Raw genomic sequence first — 19,345 nt, 5'->3', positions numbered from 1 at the left:
GCTCTGTCGTAACCGGCTGCGACCGGGAGGTCCGTGGGGCAACGCACAATTGGCCTAGCGTCGCCCGGGTTTGGCCGGTAGGGAAATCCTTGTCTCATCGCGCACCAGCGACTCCCGTGGCGGGCTGGGTGCAGTGCTTGCTAACCAAGGTTGCCAGGTGCACGGTGTTTCCTCCGACACATTGGTGCGGCTGGCTTCTGGGTTGGATGGCGCTGTGTTAAGAAGCAGTGCGGCTTGGTTGGGTTGTGTATCGGAGGACGCATGACTTTCAACCTTCGTCTCTCCCGAGCCCGTACGGGAGTTGTAGCGATGAGACAAGATAATAGCTACTAAACAATTGGATACCACGAAAAAGGGCTAAAGAATAAATAAATAAAATTAACTTTCAGTTTCACTTACACTTCACTAGCAAATGCAGCTAGCTAGTTTAGCCTACTGAAAAACCCTGCTCAGACAGGGTTCAAACTAACTATGTTAGTTTTAAACACATTTTTTGTTCTTTGTATTATCTTTTAGCAGATATGTGTTATATTCTCCTACATTAATTTCACATTTCCACAAATTTCTAAGTGTTTCCTTTCAAATGGTATCAAATGGTATCAAAAATATGCATATCCTTGCTTCAGGTTCTGAGCTACAGGGAGTTAGATTTGGGTATGTAATTTTAGGCGAAAATTGGAAAAAAGGGTCTGATCCTTAAGAGGCTATTAGTTGGCTATGACTTTCCAACACAACACCAGCGGTCTAAGGCACTGCATAACAGTGCTAGAGGTGTCCCTACAGACCCAGGTTCAATCCCGGGCTGTATCGGGAGTATTGGCCGTGATTGGGAGTCCCATAGGGCGGCACACAATTAGCCCAGCGCCGTTTGGGTTAGGGGAGGACTTGGCCGGGGGGGGCTTTACAAGTAGACTGTCATTGTAAATAAGAATTTGTTCTTTAGTGACTTGCCTAGTTAAATAAAAGGTTCTATTTTTAAAAATGACTGACTAACGTTACTGCATGATTGTAGCGGGTTTACTAACACGTTAGTTCTATTAGCTATAGGCTGTGTGTAGCGGTTTGGCTTGGAAAGCTATTTTCACCTGGTCACATACATTGCAGTGCATTGCAGCCCACAAGTGAAGGGAAGAGGTGAGAGGAGGAGAGTGCATGGATGCGAGAAGGAATACAACGTGGCTGCTATGAAAGTGAACTGTGTTTACGCGTGAAAAAGGGGTGTATTCATTCCGCCAATTCTGTTGAAACACGTTTCTTAAACGGAACCAAACGGGGATAAAAATACTTGAATTTGTCCATTAGAAACTTTTGTTTGCAAATGTTGGATTAATGACTACACCTTGTATCAGCTAGATGAAGGCAAGAGTGTGTAAGGTGTCACTGTCTGTCCATGTGTCACAGTCTGTCACTTCAAATGTGTCTCTTGACCTGTGTGCACCTACGTTGTAAACTTTCATTCATAGGCTAGGTTGTAGAACCCTCATGATGTGTACAGGGAAAATTCTAGTATCATGTAGTAGCCTAAACCAGTTTGTTACATTGAACTGGGTGAATGGAATATGAATGACAGTCATCCAATATGCTGTAATAGAAATAAGGCCATGCGCATGAAAAAAAATCTTCCTCCCTTAACTTAAACGGCACTGACCGGCACTGGGCTACAGGGTGTTCTCCCCCAGTGAGGAAATATCAGCGGTCAGACCATGGTCATCATCAGGGGCTGCAGTCCGACCAGGAACAGCTGGACTATAATCAACACCAGAGGCAATTCTTCTGCTCTTGAAAAAACCCTTCTGAGAAAAAAGAAATAGTCTTTAGTCAATAAATATTTATATGGTTGTATGATGTATACATAATGTTGTTCGTACAGACAGACATCATTGGAGAGGGAATAGGGTGTCACCTCCCACTCCCTCCTCCCCACTCTAGAACCACTGAACCAGACAGGGTTAGGATTGTGGTTGCGGTTGAACTGGGATGCGGGCATGAGGCTAGGGTTATGTTAGGATTTAGGGTTAGAGGAGTGTCTCACCTTGTAGAGAAACCCAGAGATTATCATCAGTAGCAACAGTGAAAACACAACACTGATAGAAGCAATGAGAGCAGTGTGGGATTCAGGAGTTGTCTCCAGAATGGACAGAATCTAGAAGAGTGAGTGGAAGAAATGAGAAAGATCATTGTCATGAAGCACATTAGAAATAATGTTCTCAAATTGAAAATCATGAAACAAAATAAAATGAATTTCTATCAGCCTAATCGAGGTGTAGATTACATCTTACATTCCAATGTTTGAACTTGTAAACAAGACTGCATGGGATTCCTCTTAACGCGACTCCATGCAACCAATGGCAACGCAGTTCCAACCGCCAAAACAACCACTATGCAGATGTGGGCTAAAGAGGATCTGATGGAATAGAGCCCTTAGAGAGCATCTGAAATGATTGGCTCACCTTCACACTCTGAGAACCAACGGCAGGGTACTGGGAGTAGACACTCTGGTCGAAGGACAGCGATCCCCAACTGACCACCTCCACCTGCACTGCTGAACCCTGGGAAACAAACAACACTACTGAAACTGAACCACAACAACTCATAACGTGAATCTCGGCCTCGATTCAATCAGATGGAGCGCTAACCTGCGTTGGCATTTTGGCTGTGTTGGAGGTGGAACTGCGGTAGAAGCTGACAAATAGGTGAGCGGCTGCTCGTGTGTCACAAAGCACTCCCTTCCATATTAGCCCTACCATGTTAGAAGTTCAAAATGGCGATAGAAAGTGTAGGGCTCGATTCAATCCGTATCGCCGAAGTTCATCGCCATAGCACGATAGGAATTTAAAGGCAATGATCCTGCAATAGCAGAGATCGCATTCATGGTAAATGCTGCATATGTTGGTGTAACAGTATAGCTTCCGTCCCTCTCCTCGCCCGAACCAGGGACCCTCTGCACACAGACAACAGTCACCCACGTAGCATCGTTACCCATCGCGCCACAAAAGCCACGGCCCTTGCAGAGCAAGGGGAACGACTACTTCAGGTCTCAGAGCGAGTGAGGTCACCCGATTGAAATGCTATTAGCGCGCACCACCGCTAACTAGCGAGCCATTTCACATCGGTTACATTGGCACAATCAGAAATTACCTTTAAAGGGAGTGTAGCAGCTATTTCTGAGAAGCCCCAGAGCCAGGCTTTATTTGGAGGGGTGGATTGTGGATTTTGCTCAATGGAATTATAAATGTTTCTTGCAATGGCTAGCTATTCTCTTCCCTCGTTTCTGAATGAATTTGTGGCTATTTCTTTCTTGCTGGCAAAATAAGTGAGCTAGATTTTGTTTGTGTTCTGCCATATGTTGATAACATAGTTAGGTTTGTCACTGGTATGGGCCAGTAAATATCCTAAACCCAGCCAGCTAGACAGTCATACATCGTAAGGGTGTCAACATGTGAATATTGTAGAAAAATTCTCAGTCGTTTTCCATGGTTGAAAAGTTTTAAATGACTCCAACCTACAGTATATCACAAAAGGGAGTAAACCCCTCACATTTTTGTAAATATTTGAGTATATCTTTTCATGTGACCACACTGAAGAAATGACACTTTGCTACAATGTAAAGTAGTGAGTGTACAGCTGCTATAACAGTGTAAATTTGCTGTCCCCTCAAAATAACTCAACACACAGCCATGAATGTCTAAACCGCTGGCAACAAAAGTGAGTACACCCCTAAGTGAAAATGTCCAAAGTGGGCCCAATTAGCCATTTTCCCTCCCCGGTGTCATGTGACTCGTTAGTGTTACAAGGTCTCAGATGTGAATGGGGAGCAGGTGTGTTAAATTTGGTGTCATCGCTCTCACACTCCCTCATACTGACTGGTCACTGGAAGTTCAACATGGGGAGCTACAGTTCATTGAGGGAACCATGAATGCCAACTGTGACATACTGAAGCAGAGCATGATCCCCTCCCTTCGGAGACTGGGCCGCAGGGCAGTATTCCAACATGATAACGACCCCAAAACACACTTCCAAGATGACCACTGCCTGCCTTGCTAAAGAAGCTGAGGGTAAAGGTGATGGACTGGCCAAGCATGTCTCCAGACCTAAACCCTATTGAGCATCTGTGGGGCATCCTCAAACGGAAGGTGGAGGAGTGCAAGGTCTCTAACATCCACCAGCTCCGTGATGTCGTCATGGAGGAGTGGAAGAGGACTCCAGTGGCAACCTGTGAAGCTCTGGTGAACTCCATGCCCAAGAGGGTTATGGCAGTGTTGGAAAATGATGGTGGCCACACAAAATATTGACACTTTGGGCCCAATTTGGACATTTTCACTTAGGGGTGTACTCACTTTTGTTGCCAGCGGTTTAGACATTAATGGCTGTGTGTTGAGTTATTTTGAGGGGACAGCAAATTTACAATGTTATACAAGCTGTACACTCACTACTTTACATTGTAGCAACGTGTCATTTCTTCAGTGTTGTCACATGAAAAGATATACTCAAATATTTACAAAAATGTGAGAGGTGTACTCACTTTTGTGATATACTGTAAGTGTATGTAAACTTCCGACTTCAACTGTATGTGAGAATGCTGTTCATTGACTACAGCTCAGCATTCAACACCATAGTGCCCTCAAAGCTCATCACTAAGCTAAGGACCATGGGACTGAACACCTCCCTCTGCAAATGTATCCTGGACTTCCTGGTGGGCCGCACCTCGGGTGTGTGGGGCCCCTCGGGGGTGTGTACGTAGTCCCCTCCTGTAATCCCTGTTCACCCATGACTGCATTGCCAAACATGACTCCAACACCATCATTAAGTTTGCTGACGACACAAGTGCTGAGGAAAGTGCTGCCTGTGGACTACAGGAAAATGCAGGTCGAACAGGCCCCCATTAACATCAACTGGGCTGTAGTGGAGCGGGTCGAGAGTTTCAAGTTCCTTGGTGTCCACATCACCAATGATCTATCATGGTCCAAAAACACCAAGACAAAGGGCACGACAAAACCTTTTCCCCCTCAGGAGACTGAAATGATTTGGCATGGATCCCCAGATCCTCAAAAAGTTCTACAGCTGCACCATCGAGAACATCCTGATCGGTTGCATCCTGACCGGTTATGTTACTTTTTTATAATTTTTTTACTTTAGTTTATTTGGTAAATATTTTCTTAACTCTTCTTGAACTGCACTGTTGGTTAAGGTCTTGTAAGTAAGCATTTCACGGTAAGGTCTACACTTATTGAGTTCGGGGCATGTGACAAATAAAGTTTGCTTTGATTTGACACTGCTAAAACAACCGCTATGCGGGTGTCGTCTGACACGGATCTGATAGAATCTAGCCTCATCTGCTTGACATGGACCCATACCAGAGCAATCTATATATGGCTGCCGCATCTAGCCCATACAAAACATATTCTTACATACATTATTCAACAACATGAAACGTATGTATGAAGTTACGATTATCCTTACCTCTGAGTTTCTACTGACATTCCCAGCAAACTTGAAGATGGTTGGCTGATTGTTGGATGACAGTCCTATGGTGCAGCCAACCACATGACAGATGACCCCACTACAGTGCTGTGGTAGACCCAATCAGAAGAGTTAGAGTAGAAATGACAAGTGACTAGAGAAACACCCATGTTTCTATTGAGTTTATGTCTCTTTTAGGAGGTCTATCTCACCTGATAAAACAGAGTGTTTTTTTCCTGTTTAGAGAATACCTCCTTCCTCTCACACTTTCCTCTGCTGTTATCCTTTGGCACAAACACAGATGTGCGCACAAAAATAAGTACATATGCAACTAACCAAATACCATATCCTGCCACTGGTACTTCATGCTGCTTGACTATTTTAGATGCTGTCAGATGACCTGTGTCTGCTACAGACCGGGCACAAAACAAAAGTAAATGCTTCAAGTGAGTGAAACACGAAGGTACTATCTAAACTTGCCCAATAAGAAAAACCCATTTTCGCTGACAATGTCAAAAAGGTGTACCCTAATGAAAAGGACCCAGGCTGCACTCACTGTTTGAGGAAGAGACACATTCCACAGGTAACCAGAGTCCAACTCCACTGGAATCACAAATGTTACATTGACCGGTGCTGCCACATCTCCAAAATTCTCCACCTCAGAGATGGAGATAGGACACGGGGAGATATAACAGGATGGATACTGAAAGAAGTGTCATTGAAATACTAACAGATAGAGACAGACAGGTATACAGAACCAGTAGGCAGCAGTACCATGTACAGTAGGATTTATTCCTACCATGTATATGTGCTCCAGAAGCTTGTGGTCTGGGAAAGTTATGTATTGGGAGGAGTCTCCACTGAAATATAATAAGTAAAGATCATTTATCCTGACTCAGTCACTATTGTCATATTGAAACTTTGTCCGAAGAGGAAATTGTAAGCACCCACCCTTTCACAACAATATTGATAGGAAGTTTGACATCGACAGAGGCACTTGCATAGTTATCCTGAAGGGTGCCCTGTCCTTCATTATCACTGTAGGACAGGAGAATGAATACACGTTTACCATGACACAAATTATGATCTACAAATTCTGATTAGATAGATGAATGGAATAGAGTAAAATAGAAAATAATAACTTCATTATTTTCCCCCATCACTGGTTAAGTTCTATCTGTGGAAATGGTGACTCACGTAGTAACAAACACATTTAAAGCCAGTCTTTCTCTCAAACAGGTTGGCTCAAACACTGTGAATGACATCAACACTGTCACCTGGGGGAAGGGCAGAATCAGATCAAAATATTGTCTCTCTCAGTTTTACAAAAATTCAGCAGGCTTAATGATGTTTACCCGTGCCCCCTGTCTCAGGACGGAAGAGCTGAGAGGACACACTGTGTGTGTGATGTTTTCTAGTCCTGTGGTGTTGGACACACACCAAACAGCCACCTGGCCTGGTCCTGATGGCTATAACAGAATGAAATATTACCTGTGACATGATCAAAGCCAAACAAAACGAGCTGATAAAAGCAAACAGTTTATCATATCTCTATCCCTCCATCCTTACCACCCCTGCTCACAACTAAATCCATCTCATCCTTTCATTCCCCCTTCCTTCCCACCCCTGCTCACAACTAAATCCATCTCATCCTTTCATTCTTACCAACCCTGCTCACAACTAAATCCATCCTCTCACTCCTCCATCCTTACCAACCCTGCTCACAACTTAATCCATCCCATCCCTTCATTCAATGTATATATCTCTCTATAGTTCATCCTTTCAATCCCTGCTCACAACTAAATCCATCCCATCCTTTCATCCCTCCATCCTTCCCACCCCTGCTCACAACTAAATCCATCCCATCCTTTCATCCCTCCATCCTTCCCACCCCTGCTCACAACTAAATCCCTCCATCCCTCCATCCTTCCCACCCCTGCTCATAACTAACAAAATCCCATCCTTTCATCCCTCCATCCTTCCCACCCCTGCTCACAACTAAATCCATCCATCCCTCCATCCCTCCCACCCCTGCTCATAACTAACAAAATCCCATCCTTTCATCCCTCCAACATTCCCACCCCTGCTCACAACTAAATCCCTCCATCATTCCCACCCCTGCTCACAACTAAATCCCTCCATCCCTCCATCATTCCCACCCCTGCTCACAACTAAATCCCTCCATCCCTCCATCATTCCCACCCCTGCTCATAACTAAATCCCTCCATCATTCCCACCCCTGCTCATAACTAAATCCATGGCATCCCTTCATACAGTATATCTCTATCGTTCATCCTTTCATCCCTCCATCCTTCCCACCTGCTAACAACTAAATCCATCCCATCCTTTCATTCCTCCATCCTTCCCACCTGCTAACAACTAAATCCATCCCATCCTTTCATCCCGCCACCCTTCCCACCTGCTAACTAAATCCATCCCATCCTTTCATCCCTCCATCCTTCCCACCTGCTAACAACTCAATCCATCCCATCCTTTCATCCCGCCATCCTTCCCACCTGCTAACAACTAAATCCATCCCATCCTTTCATCCCTCCATCCTTCCCACCTGCTAACAACTAAATCCATCCCATCCTTTCATCCCGCCATCCTTCCCACCTGCTAACAACTAAATCCATCCCATCCTTTCATCCCGCCATCCTTCCCACCTGCTAACTAAATCCATCCCATCCTTTCATCCCGCCACCCTTCCCACCTGCTAACAACTAAATCCATCCCATTCTTTCATGCTAACAACTAAATCCATCCCATCCTTTCATCCCGCCATCCTTCCCACCTGCTAACTAAATAAATCCATCCCATTCCTTCCTTCCCATGCTAACTAAATCCATCCCATCCTTTCATCCCGCCACCCTTCCCACCTGCTAACAACTCAATCCATCCCATCCTTTCATCCCGCCATCCTTCCCACCTGCTAACAACTAAATCCATCCCATCCTTTCATCCCTCCATCCTTCCCACCTGCTAACAACTAAATCCATCCCATCCTTTCATCCCGCCATCCTTCCCACCTGCTAACTAAATCCATCCCATCCTTTCATCCCGCCATCCTTCCCACCTGCTAACAACTAAATCCATCCCATCCTTTCATCCCGCCATCCTTCCCACCTGCTAACAACTAAATCCATCCCATCCTTTCATCCCGCCATCCTTCCCACCTGCTAACAACTAAATCCATCCCATCCTTTCATCCCGCCATCCTTCCCACCTGCTAACTAAATCCATCCCATCCTTTCATTCCTCCATCCTTCCCACCTGCTAACAACTAAATCCATCCCATCCTTTCATCCTTTCATCCCTCCATCCTTCCCACCTGCTAACTAAATCCATCCCATCCTTTCATCCCGCCACCCTTCCCACCTGCTAACAACTAAATCCATCCCATTCTTTCATCCCGCCATCCTTCCCACCTGCTAACTAAATCCATCCCATCCTTTCATCCCGCCATCCTTCCCACCTGCTAACAACTAAATCCATCCCATCCTTTCATCCCACCATCCTTCCCACCTGCTAACTAAATCCATCCCATCCTTTCATTCCTCCATCCTTCCCACCTGCTAACAACTAAATCCATCCCATCCTTTCATCCTTTCATCCCTCCATCCTTCCCACCTGCTAACTAAATCCATCCCATCCTTTCATCCCGCCACCCTTCCCACCTGCTAACAACTAAATCCATCCCATTCTTTCATCCCGCCATCCTTCCCACCTGCTAACTAAATCCATCCCATCCTTTCATCCCGCCATCCTTCCCACCTGCTAACAACTAAATCCATCCCATCCTTTCATCCCGCCATCCTTCCCACCTGCTAACAACTAAATCCATCCCATCCTTTCATCCCTCCATCCTTCCCACCTGCTAACAACTAAATCCATCCCATCCTTTCATCCCTCCATCCTTCCCACCCCTGCTCACAACTAAATCTCTCCATCACACCCCTTCATATCTCTCTCTAGCCCTTCATCCTAAACCTGCCTCCATCCCTCCCGACAGTGGTGGGTCTTACCCGTTTGGTAGGAACGAAGGGTATGGAGGAGGGGTGGACCAGTGTCAGCTCAGCCTCAGAGGAATCCTCTCCACTGTTAGCCACCTCTACCTCTACTTCTACTGGGAAACCTTCGCTACACACCACCTCTGGACTGGAGGAGAGAGGAGGGGAGAGAGCGGGAGAGAGAGACCGTTTAAGAAACAGTTCAATTAATACAATGACAAATTGGACAAATATTTGACATATTTCACCTGGTGACGTTGACTGATAAGTCAGAGACACACACATGGTCCTCGCCACAAACCTTCTCCAGCAAGATCTGAAAAAAACCATCACAAACTGCTGCAAAAACATTTTTCTTCATTGTATTGTATTTAACCTTTATTTAACCAGGTAGGCTAGTTGAGAACAAGTTCTCATTTACAACTGTGAACTGGCCAAGATAAAGCAAAGCAGTTCGACACATACAACAACACAGAGTTACACATGGAATAAACAAACATACAGTCAATAATACAGATGAAAAAGTCTATATACAGTGTGTGCAATTGAGGTAGGATAAGGGAGGTAAGGCAATAAATAGGTCATGGTGGTGAAGTAATTACAATATAGCAATTAAACACTGGAGTGATAGATGTGCAAAAGATGAATGTGCAAGTAGAGATACTGGGGTGCAAAGGAGCAAGATAAATAAATAAATAAATAAATAAATACAGTATGGGGATGAGGTAGTTGGATGGGCTATTTACAGAAGGGCTATGTACTGGTGCAGTGATCTGTGAGCTGCTCTGACAGCTGGTGCTTAAAGTTAGTGAGGGAGATATGAGTCTCCAGCTTCAGTGATTTTTGCAGTTAGTTCCTGTCATTGGCAGCAGAGAACTGGAAGGAAAGGCGGCCAAAGGAGGAATTGGCTTTGGGGGTGACCAGTGAGATATACATGCTGGAGCGCGTGTGAGCTGAGATAAGGCGGGGCTTTACCTAGCACATTCACAGACACACAACCAAATTCCACACACACACACACACACACACACACAGAGCGCTCACCATGTGTGCAAAAGAGGTTGGGTTGTCTGGGCTCAGGACTGACTTCAGTCCTCCTGTCCCTGGTACCTCCAGGCCCTCCACAGCCATTTGAACAGACAGAGGCACCTCACGGTAGTCTGATATACACTCCTGGAGGACAGACCCAGAGAACACACCAAAACACTCCTCAAATAAACACCCCAAAAACACACTAAGCATTTACCAAGTGCAGACAGATTGGGAAAAGTGAGGTGCAAATGTGTAAATACAAACCCATACAAGTTGTACAACCATTGTGTGGTGTCTCCACAATGGTAGTCTAAATTTGTTTTGTGCAGATAATCTCATAAAATAAATGTCTGTCGTATCTCACCCATTAAGTCAAATGCATTGAACATTTGCAGATACAATTTAGTTATTTAGCAGATGCGCTTATACAGAGCAATTAGGTTTAAGTGCCTTACTCTAGGGCTAAATGACAGATTTTTCACCTAGTCGACTCAGGGATTCGAGCCAGCGACTTTTCGGTTACTAGCCCAACGCTCCTTACCACTGTGCCAGCTGCTGCCTCTGTCCCCCTGTACAACCTGAGTGTGTATGGAGCCAACTACATACATGCAACATAATGTACACATATGCACCTAAAGGATGCACACAGGGACAAAACTCACATTAACATGCACTAATTTAAAATCAAATAAAAGGTTATTTGTCACATGCACCTTTATACAACGGGTGTAGTCTTTACCGTGAAATGTTTACTTTTACAGTTTGGGGAAGGCCCTTTCCTGTTTCAGCATGACATTGCCCCCGTGCACAAAGCGAGGTCCATACAGAAATGGTTTGTCGAGATCGCTGTGGAAGAACTTGACTGGCCTGCATAGAGCCCTGACCTCAACCCCATCGAACACCTTTGGGATGAATTGGAACGCCGACTGTGAGCCAATCCAAATCGCCCAACATCAGTGACCCACCTCACTAATGTTGTTGTGGCTGAATGAAAGCAAGTCCCCGCAGCAATGTTCCAACATCTAGTGGAAAGCCTTACCAGAAGAGTGGAGGCTGTTATAGCAGAAAAGGGGGGGGACAAACTCTATATTAATGCCCATGATTTTGGAATGAGATGTTCGACGAGTGTCCACATACTGTTGGTCATGTAGTGTATGTGTGTAGGTTTTGTATGGAGAGTGTCAGTGTAGTGTGTGTATATAGTGGGTATGTATAGTCTTGTGAGTGTTCATGGAGTCAGTGCAAGATAGAATCAGTGCAGATAGACGGAGTAACCATTACATTAACTACACTGAACAAAATTATAAACGCAACATGTAAAGAGTTGGGCCCATGTTTCATGATCTGATAAAAAAAAAATCCCAGAAATGTTCCATATGCAGAAAAATCTTATTTCTTAGTTGTTGTTTTTTTACATTCCTGTTAGTGAGCATTTCTCCTTTGCAAAGATAACCGATCCACCTGACAGGTATGGCATATCCAGAAGATGATTAAACAGCATGAACATTACACAGGTGCACCTTGTGCTGGGGACAATAAAAGGCCACTTTAAAATGTGCAGTTTTGTCACAAAACAGTGCCACAGATAACTCAAGGTTTGAGGTAGTATGCAATTGTCATACTGACTGCAGGAATGTCCACCAGAGCTGATGCCAGATAATTTAATGTTAATTTACCATAAGCTGCCTTCAACGTTGCTTTAGAGAATTTGGCAGTACGTCCAAGTGGTCCCCCAACCACAGACCACACCAGCCCAGGACCTCCTGGCTTCTTCACCTGCAGGATAGTTTGAGGGGGTGTGTCTGTAATATCGCCCTTTTCTGGTGAAAAACCCATTCTGATTGGCTGGGCCTGGCTCCCCAGTGGACCTTCCTCTGAGTATATCTTCCTCTGTAGCGCTTTGTGGTCAAGGGTTGTGCAAGATCCTGTTGCAGAGGGAGGTGTTCAGTCCCAAGATGCCCAGCTTAGTGATGAGCTTGGATGGGACTATGGTGTTGACCACTGAACTGTAGTCTATTTAACCTTTATTTAACTAGGCAAGTCAGTTAAGAACAAATTCTTATTTTCAATGACGGCCTAGGAACATTTAGTTAACTGCCTTGTTCAGGGGCAGAACAACAGATTTTTACCTTGTCAGCTCGGGGATTCAATCTTGCCACCTTTCGGTTACAAGTCCAACACTCTAACCAGTAGGCTACCTGCCGCCATCTATGAACAGCATTTTCACATAGTTATTTCCCTTCTTGTCCATGTGTGAGAGGACAGTGTGAAGTGTAATTGAGATTGCTTCATCTGTGGATCTGTTGGGGCGGTATGCGAAACGGAGTGGGTCCAGGGTGTCTGGGATGATGGTATGTGTGTCATGACCAGCCTTTCAAAGCACTTCAAAATTAAAGATGTGAGTGCTACAGGCTGTTAGTCATTAAGGGAGGTTACCTTGGAGTTCTTGGGACCAGGGACAATGGTGGTCAGCTTGAAACATGTTGGGATTACAGACTTGGACAAGGAGAAATGTAAAATGTCTGCACATGCTTTGAGAATGCGCCCTGGTATTCCGTCTGTTCCGGTAGCCTTGCGAGTGTTGACTTATTAAAAGGTTTTACTCACATCGAGAGAGAGCGAGATCACACAGTCACCCAGAACAACGGGGGCTTTCACGCAAAACTCAGTGTTGTATTCCCCAAAGCGAGCGGAAAAGGCATTTAGCTCGTTTGGTAGCTCTGCATCGTTGGGCATTATTTATTTTTTATTTAACCTTTATTCAACATCTCACGGCTGGGTTTTCCTTTCTAATCCATTATTGTCTGCAAGCCCTGCAAAATACAACGAGAGTCGGAGCCAGTGTAATAGGATTCCACCTTCATCCTATATTGTCCTTTTGCATGTTTAATGTCTTGTTAGAGGTCGTAGCTGGCTTTCTTGTCTGTGTCCATGTCCCATTTCTTGTAAGTGGTAACTCTAGCCTTTAGCCCAGCTCGGATATTTCCTTGTAATCTATGGTTTTTGGTTTGGATACTTTCGTATAATCAAAGTGGGGACAATGTCATCTATGCACTCATTGATGAAGCCTGTGACTAAGGTGGTCAATTTCTACACACACATAGAAAGTGGTGTGAAGCTACCACTGACCGGGATACTAAGGGAGAAGTTGTGGCAGGCAGTGCCTGTAACTGTTTCAACCCAGCTGGAGGATGTTGATCTGGGGTAGAAGAGCAGACGGGCTGGCCTGGTCCTGGTCTGATCCTCCAGTAGATCCACTGTCACAGACACTGATGCCTGGAGAGAAGCTAGGGCAGAGAAACATACCAGTTACAGCAGTGATATTCAAAGTCGAGTTCGCAGTGGGGTCTCCATATTTGAAAGAAAGTGGCTTTAATTGTCTTTTTTATTTATTTTACTTATTGGTATTCAATAAGGAACAATATACAACCTTATTGAAATGATTATTAGAAGAAAAAAAATGTGTAAATGTATTTTGTAATTTTTGATGAGAAATAATTAATTTACAGATTTTAAAGTTGTCTCATTCGATTTGGAGTGGGGTGTGATCGTGAAAAAAAATGGGATCCCTGCTGAAAAACTTTGAATACTACGGAGTTCCAAGATTGGTTATGTTACACAATGAAAATTAAAGTTAAAGAAAACAAAGAGATACCATAACATCTCCAAAGCATTATAAAAATGTGAAATAAATGTAACAGGTGTTGACTAACAGCCTAAGAGCCAGTTTCCCGGACCCAGATTAATGGACAAACAAACCGAGCCAATATAACACATTCCTCTCATTCCAGTAATACAACTCAAAGTAGAGTGTGTTATGTTGTAGTATGGAGATAATCTGTACCCTGTATGTTTCCCACGTGGGACCCAGTGACAGTGACACACAGAATGGCTGTGGTTACGGGAGTGTTCAGGGCCATGAGGACAGCACAGTGGAAGTAGTTCTGGGAGATCATGGGAGGGTCCATGGTGACAGACACCAACACACGCATCACTGGCTGGGACCTGGGGTGGACAAGAAGACACAACAGATCAAAGACTCTACTACTACTACTACAGAAAAAATGTCTACTCTTTCCATTTAATTTGTATGTTCCCTTGCTCTAAACCATGTCAAATCAGGGGGTCCAAAACATTGAGAAACATTTTAAACATGCTCCCTCCTCACGGTCTCCCCTTTCACCCATCTCCCACTGTTTATACTGTCAATAAAGCATGAAAAAATTGGAAAAGAGAGTGACTCTCCCATATGCCAAATTATAAAATGGGTTGTTTAGATCCTGGATGGTGATTGGTTTATATGCAGTGTCGTGTCTTTGGCATCATTAAACTGAAGATGAATCTTTATTAAATGACTCTCTGTAATTATTATTACGCGATTAAACTGATTAATCATGTAACTGTAATTAACTAGGAAGTCGGGGCACCAAGGAAAATATTCAGATTACAAAGTTATAATTTTCCTAATATAACTTTTCAGATATTTTCATATCTGATCAATTAGTCTTCTGATTAATTAATTCTTCTTTACCTCACGTTAGTCTCATTCCAAACGTCGTAAATGGTTGGTTATCTGCACGAACCCAGTCTTCACGATGAGTCATCCATACACCAATTGTGTTAAATCATTTATTTACTAACTAAGTAATTCACAGAAATGCATAAACAAACAGTAGATAGTTACAGGGAAATGATAACGGAGTTTCCCTAGTGGGATTAACCGGCATCGTGGCTTGTTAGACAAAAGGGGAGTGGGGGTCAGCTGAGAAGTTGATAATTTTAACAATTGAAATGCTAATCCTTTACACATGAACGCTCACTCATTCGGGAACAATTGCAATCAATATATATACAGTGCCTTGCGAAAGTATTCGGCCCCCTTGAACTTTGTGACATTTTGCCACATTTCAGGCTTCAAACATAAAGATATAAAACTGTATTTTTTTGTGAAGAATCACCAACAAGTGGGACACAATCATCACACAACATTTATTGGATATTTCAAACTTTTTTAACAAATCAAAAACTGAAATATTGGGCGTGCAAAATTATTCAGCCCCCTTAAGTTAATACTTTGTAGCGCCACCTTTTGCTGTGATTACAGCTGTAAGTCGCTTGGGCTATGCCTCTATCAGTTTTGCACATCGAGAGACTGACATTTTTCCCCATTCCTCCTTGCAAAACAGCTCGAGCTCAGTGAGCTTGGATGGAGAGCATTTGTGAACAGCAGTTTTCAGTTCTTTCCACAGATTCTCGATTGGATTCAGGTCTGGACTTTGACTTGGCCATTCTAACACCTGGATATGTTTATTTTTGAACCATTCCATTGTAGATTTTGCTTTATGTTTTGGATCATTGTCTTGTTGGAAGACAAATCTTCGTCCCAGTCTCAGGTCTTTTGCAGACTCCATCAGGTTCTTCCAGAATGGTCCTGTATTTGGCTCCATCCATCTTCCCATCAATTTTAACCATCTTCCCTGTCCCTGCTGAAGAAAAGCAGGCCCAAACCATGATGCTGCCACCACCATGTTTGACAGTGGGGATGGTGTGTTCAGTGTGATGAGCTGTGTTGCTTTTACGCCAAACATAACGTTTTGCATTGTTGCCAAAAAGTTCAATTTTGGTTTCATCTGACCAGAGCACCTTCTTCCACATGTTTGGTGTGTCTCCCAGGTGGCTTGTGGCAAACTTTAAACAACACTTTTTATGGATATCTTTAAGAAATGGCTTTCTTCTTGCCACTCTTCCATAAAGGCCAGATTTGTGCAATATACGACTGATTGTTGTCCTATGGACAGAGTCTCCCACCTCAGCTGTAGATCTCTGCAGTTCATCCAGAGTGATCATGGGCCTCTTGGCTGCATCTCTGATCAGTCTTCTCCTTGTATGAGCTGAAAGTTTAGAGGGACGGCCAGGTCTTGGTAGATTTGAGGTGGTCTGATACTCCTTCCATTTCAATATTATCGCTTGCACAGTGCTCCTTGGGATGTTTAAAGCTTGAGAAATCGTTTTGTATCCAAATCCGGCTTTAAACTTCTTCACAACAGTATCTCGGACCTGCCTGGTGTGTTCCTTGTTCTTCATGATGCTCTCTGCGCTTTTAACGGACCTCTGAGACTATCACAGTGCAGGTGCATTTATACGGAGACTTGATTACACACAGGTGGATTGTATTTATCATCATTAGTCATTTAGGTCAACATTGGATCATTCAGAGATCCTCACTGAACTTCTGGAGAGAGTTTGCTGCACTGAAAGTAAAGGGGCTGAATAATTTTGCACGCCCAATTTTTCAGTTTTTGATTTGTTAAAAAAGTTTGAAATATTCAATAAATGTCGTTTTGTGTCCCACTTGTTGTTGATTCTTCACAAAAAAATACAGTTTTATATCTTTATGTTTGAAGCCTGAAATGTGGCAAAAAGGTCGCAAAGTTCAAGGGGGCCGAATACTTTCGCAAGGCACTGTATTTACGCTCAGTGTGTCGTCGGGGTCTTTGTTGAAAAGTTTGTTTCTGTTGGAGAGTGTCCTCCTCTCTATCTCTCTGTCATGGTTAGAATGGATAGTTCAGAGTGACATTCATTCATGTTGTTATAGGATAGATGTTTCGGCGGTTGTCGGTCTCCGCGTTCAATGATACTTATTTTCCACCATAATTTGCAAATAAATTCATAAAAAAATTCTACAATGTGATTTTCTGGATTTTTTTCTCTCATTTTGTCTGTCATAGTTGAAGTGTACCTATGATGAAAATTACAGGCCTCTCATCTTTTTAAGTGGGAGAACTTGCACAATTGGTGGCTGACTAAATACTTTTTTGCCCCACTGTAACTGTCTGCTCCCCCGCTTCTTCCCCGTGTCTGCATTAATGTCATTATGTGTTCATGTCCTGACTCTGTCCTGTTTCATGTCTGTTGTTAATTAAATGTTCACTCCCTGTACCTGCTTCTTGCCTACCAGCGTCAATCCTTACAGAATGCTGATAACACTAAAAGAAGCATCAGGGAGTTGTTTTGGTTGGTGAAGTCGGGTCCGGGTGCAGTCGCCGAGGGAACCGGGGGTGCCTCAGCTAGCTCATCGGGCTTCCACACTTTAGCTGGCTCGAGAGGTCTTCTTGCCTCGGTGGGCTCGGAAGGCGCCCACCCCACGTCATGCTTCATCCGGCCCATCAGGCTCCCACGCCTCAGCCGGTTCGTTGGGCTCCGACGCCTCAGCGGGATCATCAGGCTTTCACGCCTGAGCCGGCTCGTCAGGTTCACACGCCTCTGCCTGTTCGCCGGGCTTCTACGCCCCAACCGGCTTGTCCAGCGTCCATGCCTCGCCCAAGTGGGACACCGGGTGGAGTCATTGGACTCACCTGGACTCCTTCCCTTTGTTGATTACCCTGTCTATAACTGTCTGCTCCCCCGTTTGTTCCCTGTGTCTGCATTAATGTCATTATGTGTTCATGTCCATACGCTGTCCTGTCCTGTTTCATATCCGTTGTTAATTAAATGTTCACTCCCTGTACCTGCTTCTCGTCTACCAGTGTCAATCCTTACAGAAACCCATTTCATGAAGCTCCCCGGCAAACAGTTCTTGTGCGTTGCTTCCAGAGGCAGTTTGGAACTCAGTAGTGAGTGTTCCAACCGAGGACAAACAACTTTTACGCACTACGTGCTTCAGAAGTCCCGTTCTGTGAGCTTGTGTGGCCTACCACTTCACGGCTAAGCCATTGTAGCTCCTAGACGTTTCCACTTCGCAATAACAGCACAAAAACGGACTTGTTGGAAGTGTGACATTCTATGACAGTGTCACGTTGAAAGTGACGGAGCTCTTCAGTAAGGCCAATGTTTGTCTATGGAGATTTCATGGCTGTGTGCTAGATTTTATACACCTGTCAGCAACGGTGTGGCTGAAATAGCCAAATCCACTAATTTGAAGGGGTGTCCATATACTTTTGTATATATAGTGTATTTAAGAATACATTCCTTTGTAATCTTTTTTTATTACTGAGTGTTTATGAACCTACCTCAGTATGAAAGCGGCTCCTTTAGCTCCCACCACCATATCAGCCAGTCCGTCTGAGTTCAGATCCCCAGCAGAGTGCACCGAAACCCCAAAGAACTGCAGCCCTCTACCCGCTCTGCCGCTCACTCCCTGGATCCTCTGGATGTAGGGAGAGAGTAAGGGTGGGGAGATAGAGACAGAGAGTGAGAGAGATAGTGAGGCCCTCCTATCCAAACTATCTCCCCTTAATGTGTCCACTGAAGTCATTAGTTGGATGTATTCCTATCTGACAAACAGAAGTCAAATGGTTCGTCTGGGGAACACTCAGTCGAACTCTCTTTACTATAACATTGGGGTCCCACAAGGGTCAATATTAGCCCCCCTTCTGTTTACAATCTATATAAATGATCTCACACTTGCTTGCCCACAAGTTAACATGGATGTTTGCTTGCCTGCATTTAAATATCGACAAGACTGTTTGTATGTACTTCTCTAAGAAATCCATTGATTCTTCACAACGAGCTGTTCTTGTTATTGGGGAGAATCTGACAGTTGTATCTAACTTCAGGTATCTTGGTGTCATTTTGGACTCCAACTTGACATTTAAGAAACATGTGAAGAAGGTGGGTAAACACGGTTAAGATTGGATTATCCAACTTTAGGTTGATCAGACCTTTCCTTCCTCTGGAGGCCCTGCCTCCTGCATGCTGGGATCTTCTCACATCTGAAATATTGTCTCACAAGCTGGTGACAAGTAGGAGCTACTATTCTGAAACCAATTGAATCACTCTGCAAACACTTAAGATTTTTGATAACAAACCAAACAGTTACCACCATTGTCATATCATTTACAAAC

At 44.1% G+C, this 19,345-nt stretch overlaps 1 protein-coding gene across 1 annotated transcript in view; it reads right to left on the bottom strand.

Annotated features, from left to right (window-relative positions):
* Window positions 1-416: 416 nt before the first annotated feature.
* LOC139393099 (integrin alpha-X-like) overlaps window positions 417-19,345 on the bottom strand; it is a 50,270-nt gene continuing 31,341 nt past the window's right edge. Inside the window, exons 15-30 of the mRNA XM_071141449.1 lie at window positions 18,512-18,648; window positions 14,347-14,507; window positions 13,632-13,789; window positions 10,515-10,643; window positions 9,719-9,786; window positions 9,486-9,618; window positions 6,816-6,929; window positions 6,658-6,737; window positions 6,412-6,498; window positions 6,260-6,320; window positions 6,017-6,118; window positions 5,673-5,744; window positions 5,461-5,568; window positions 2,451-2,549; window positions 2,033-2,143; window positions 417-1,793 (exon numbers count right to left, since the gene is read on the bottom strand). Of these exons, the coding sequence (XP_070997550.1) occupies window positions 1,659-1,793; window positions 2,033-2,143; window positions 2,451-2,549; window positions 5,461-5,568; window positions 5,673-5,744; window positions 6,017-6,118; window positions 6,260-6,320; window positions 6,412-6,498; window positions 6,658-6,737; window positions 6,816-6,929; window positions 9,486-9,618; window positions 9,719-9,786; window positions 10,515-10,643; window positions 13,632-13,789; window positions 14,347-14,507; window positions 18,512-18,648 (1,755 nt within the window). The 3' untranslated portion in view covers window positions 417-1,658. The remainder of the gene's footprint in view (window positions 1,794-2,032; window positions 2,144-2,450; window positions 2,550-5,460; window positions 5,569-5,672; window positions 5,745-6,016; window positions 6,119-6,259; window positions 6,321-6,411; window positions 6,499-6,657; window positions 6,738-6,815; window positions 6,930-9,485; window positions 9,619-9,718; window positions 9,787-10,514; window positions 10,644-13,631; window positions 13,790-14,346; window positions 14,508-18,511; window positions 18,649-19,345) is intronic.

Source organism: Oncorhynchus clarkii, chromosome 33 (genome assembly GCF_045791955.1).
Source record: "Oncorhynchus clarkii lewisi isolate Uvic-CL-2024 chromosome 33, UVic_Ocla_1.0, whole genome shotgun sequence".
NCBI classification, from domain to species: Eukaryota; Metazoa; Chordata; class Actinopteri; order Salmoniformes; family Salmonidae; genus Oncorhynchus; species Oncorhynchus clarkii.
This window is presented reverse-complemented; position numbering and strand designations above follow the sequence as displayed.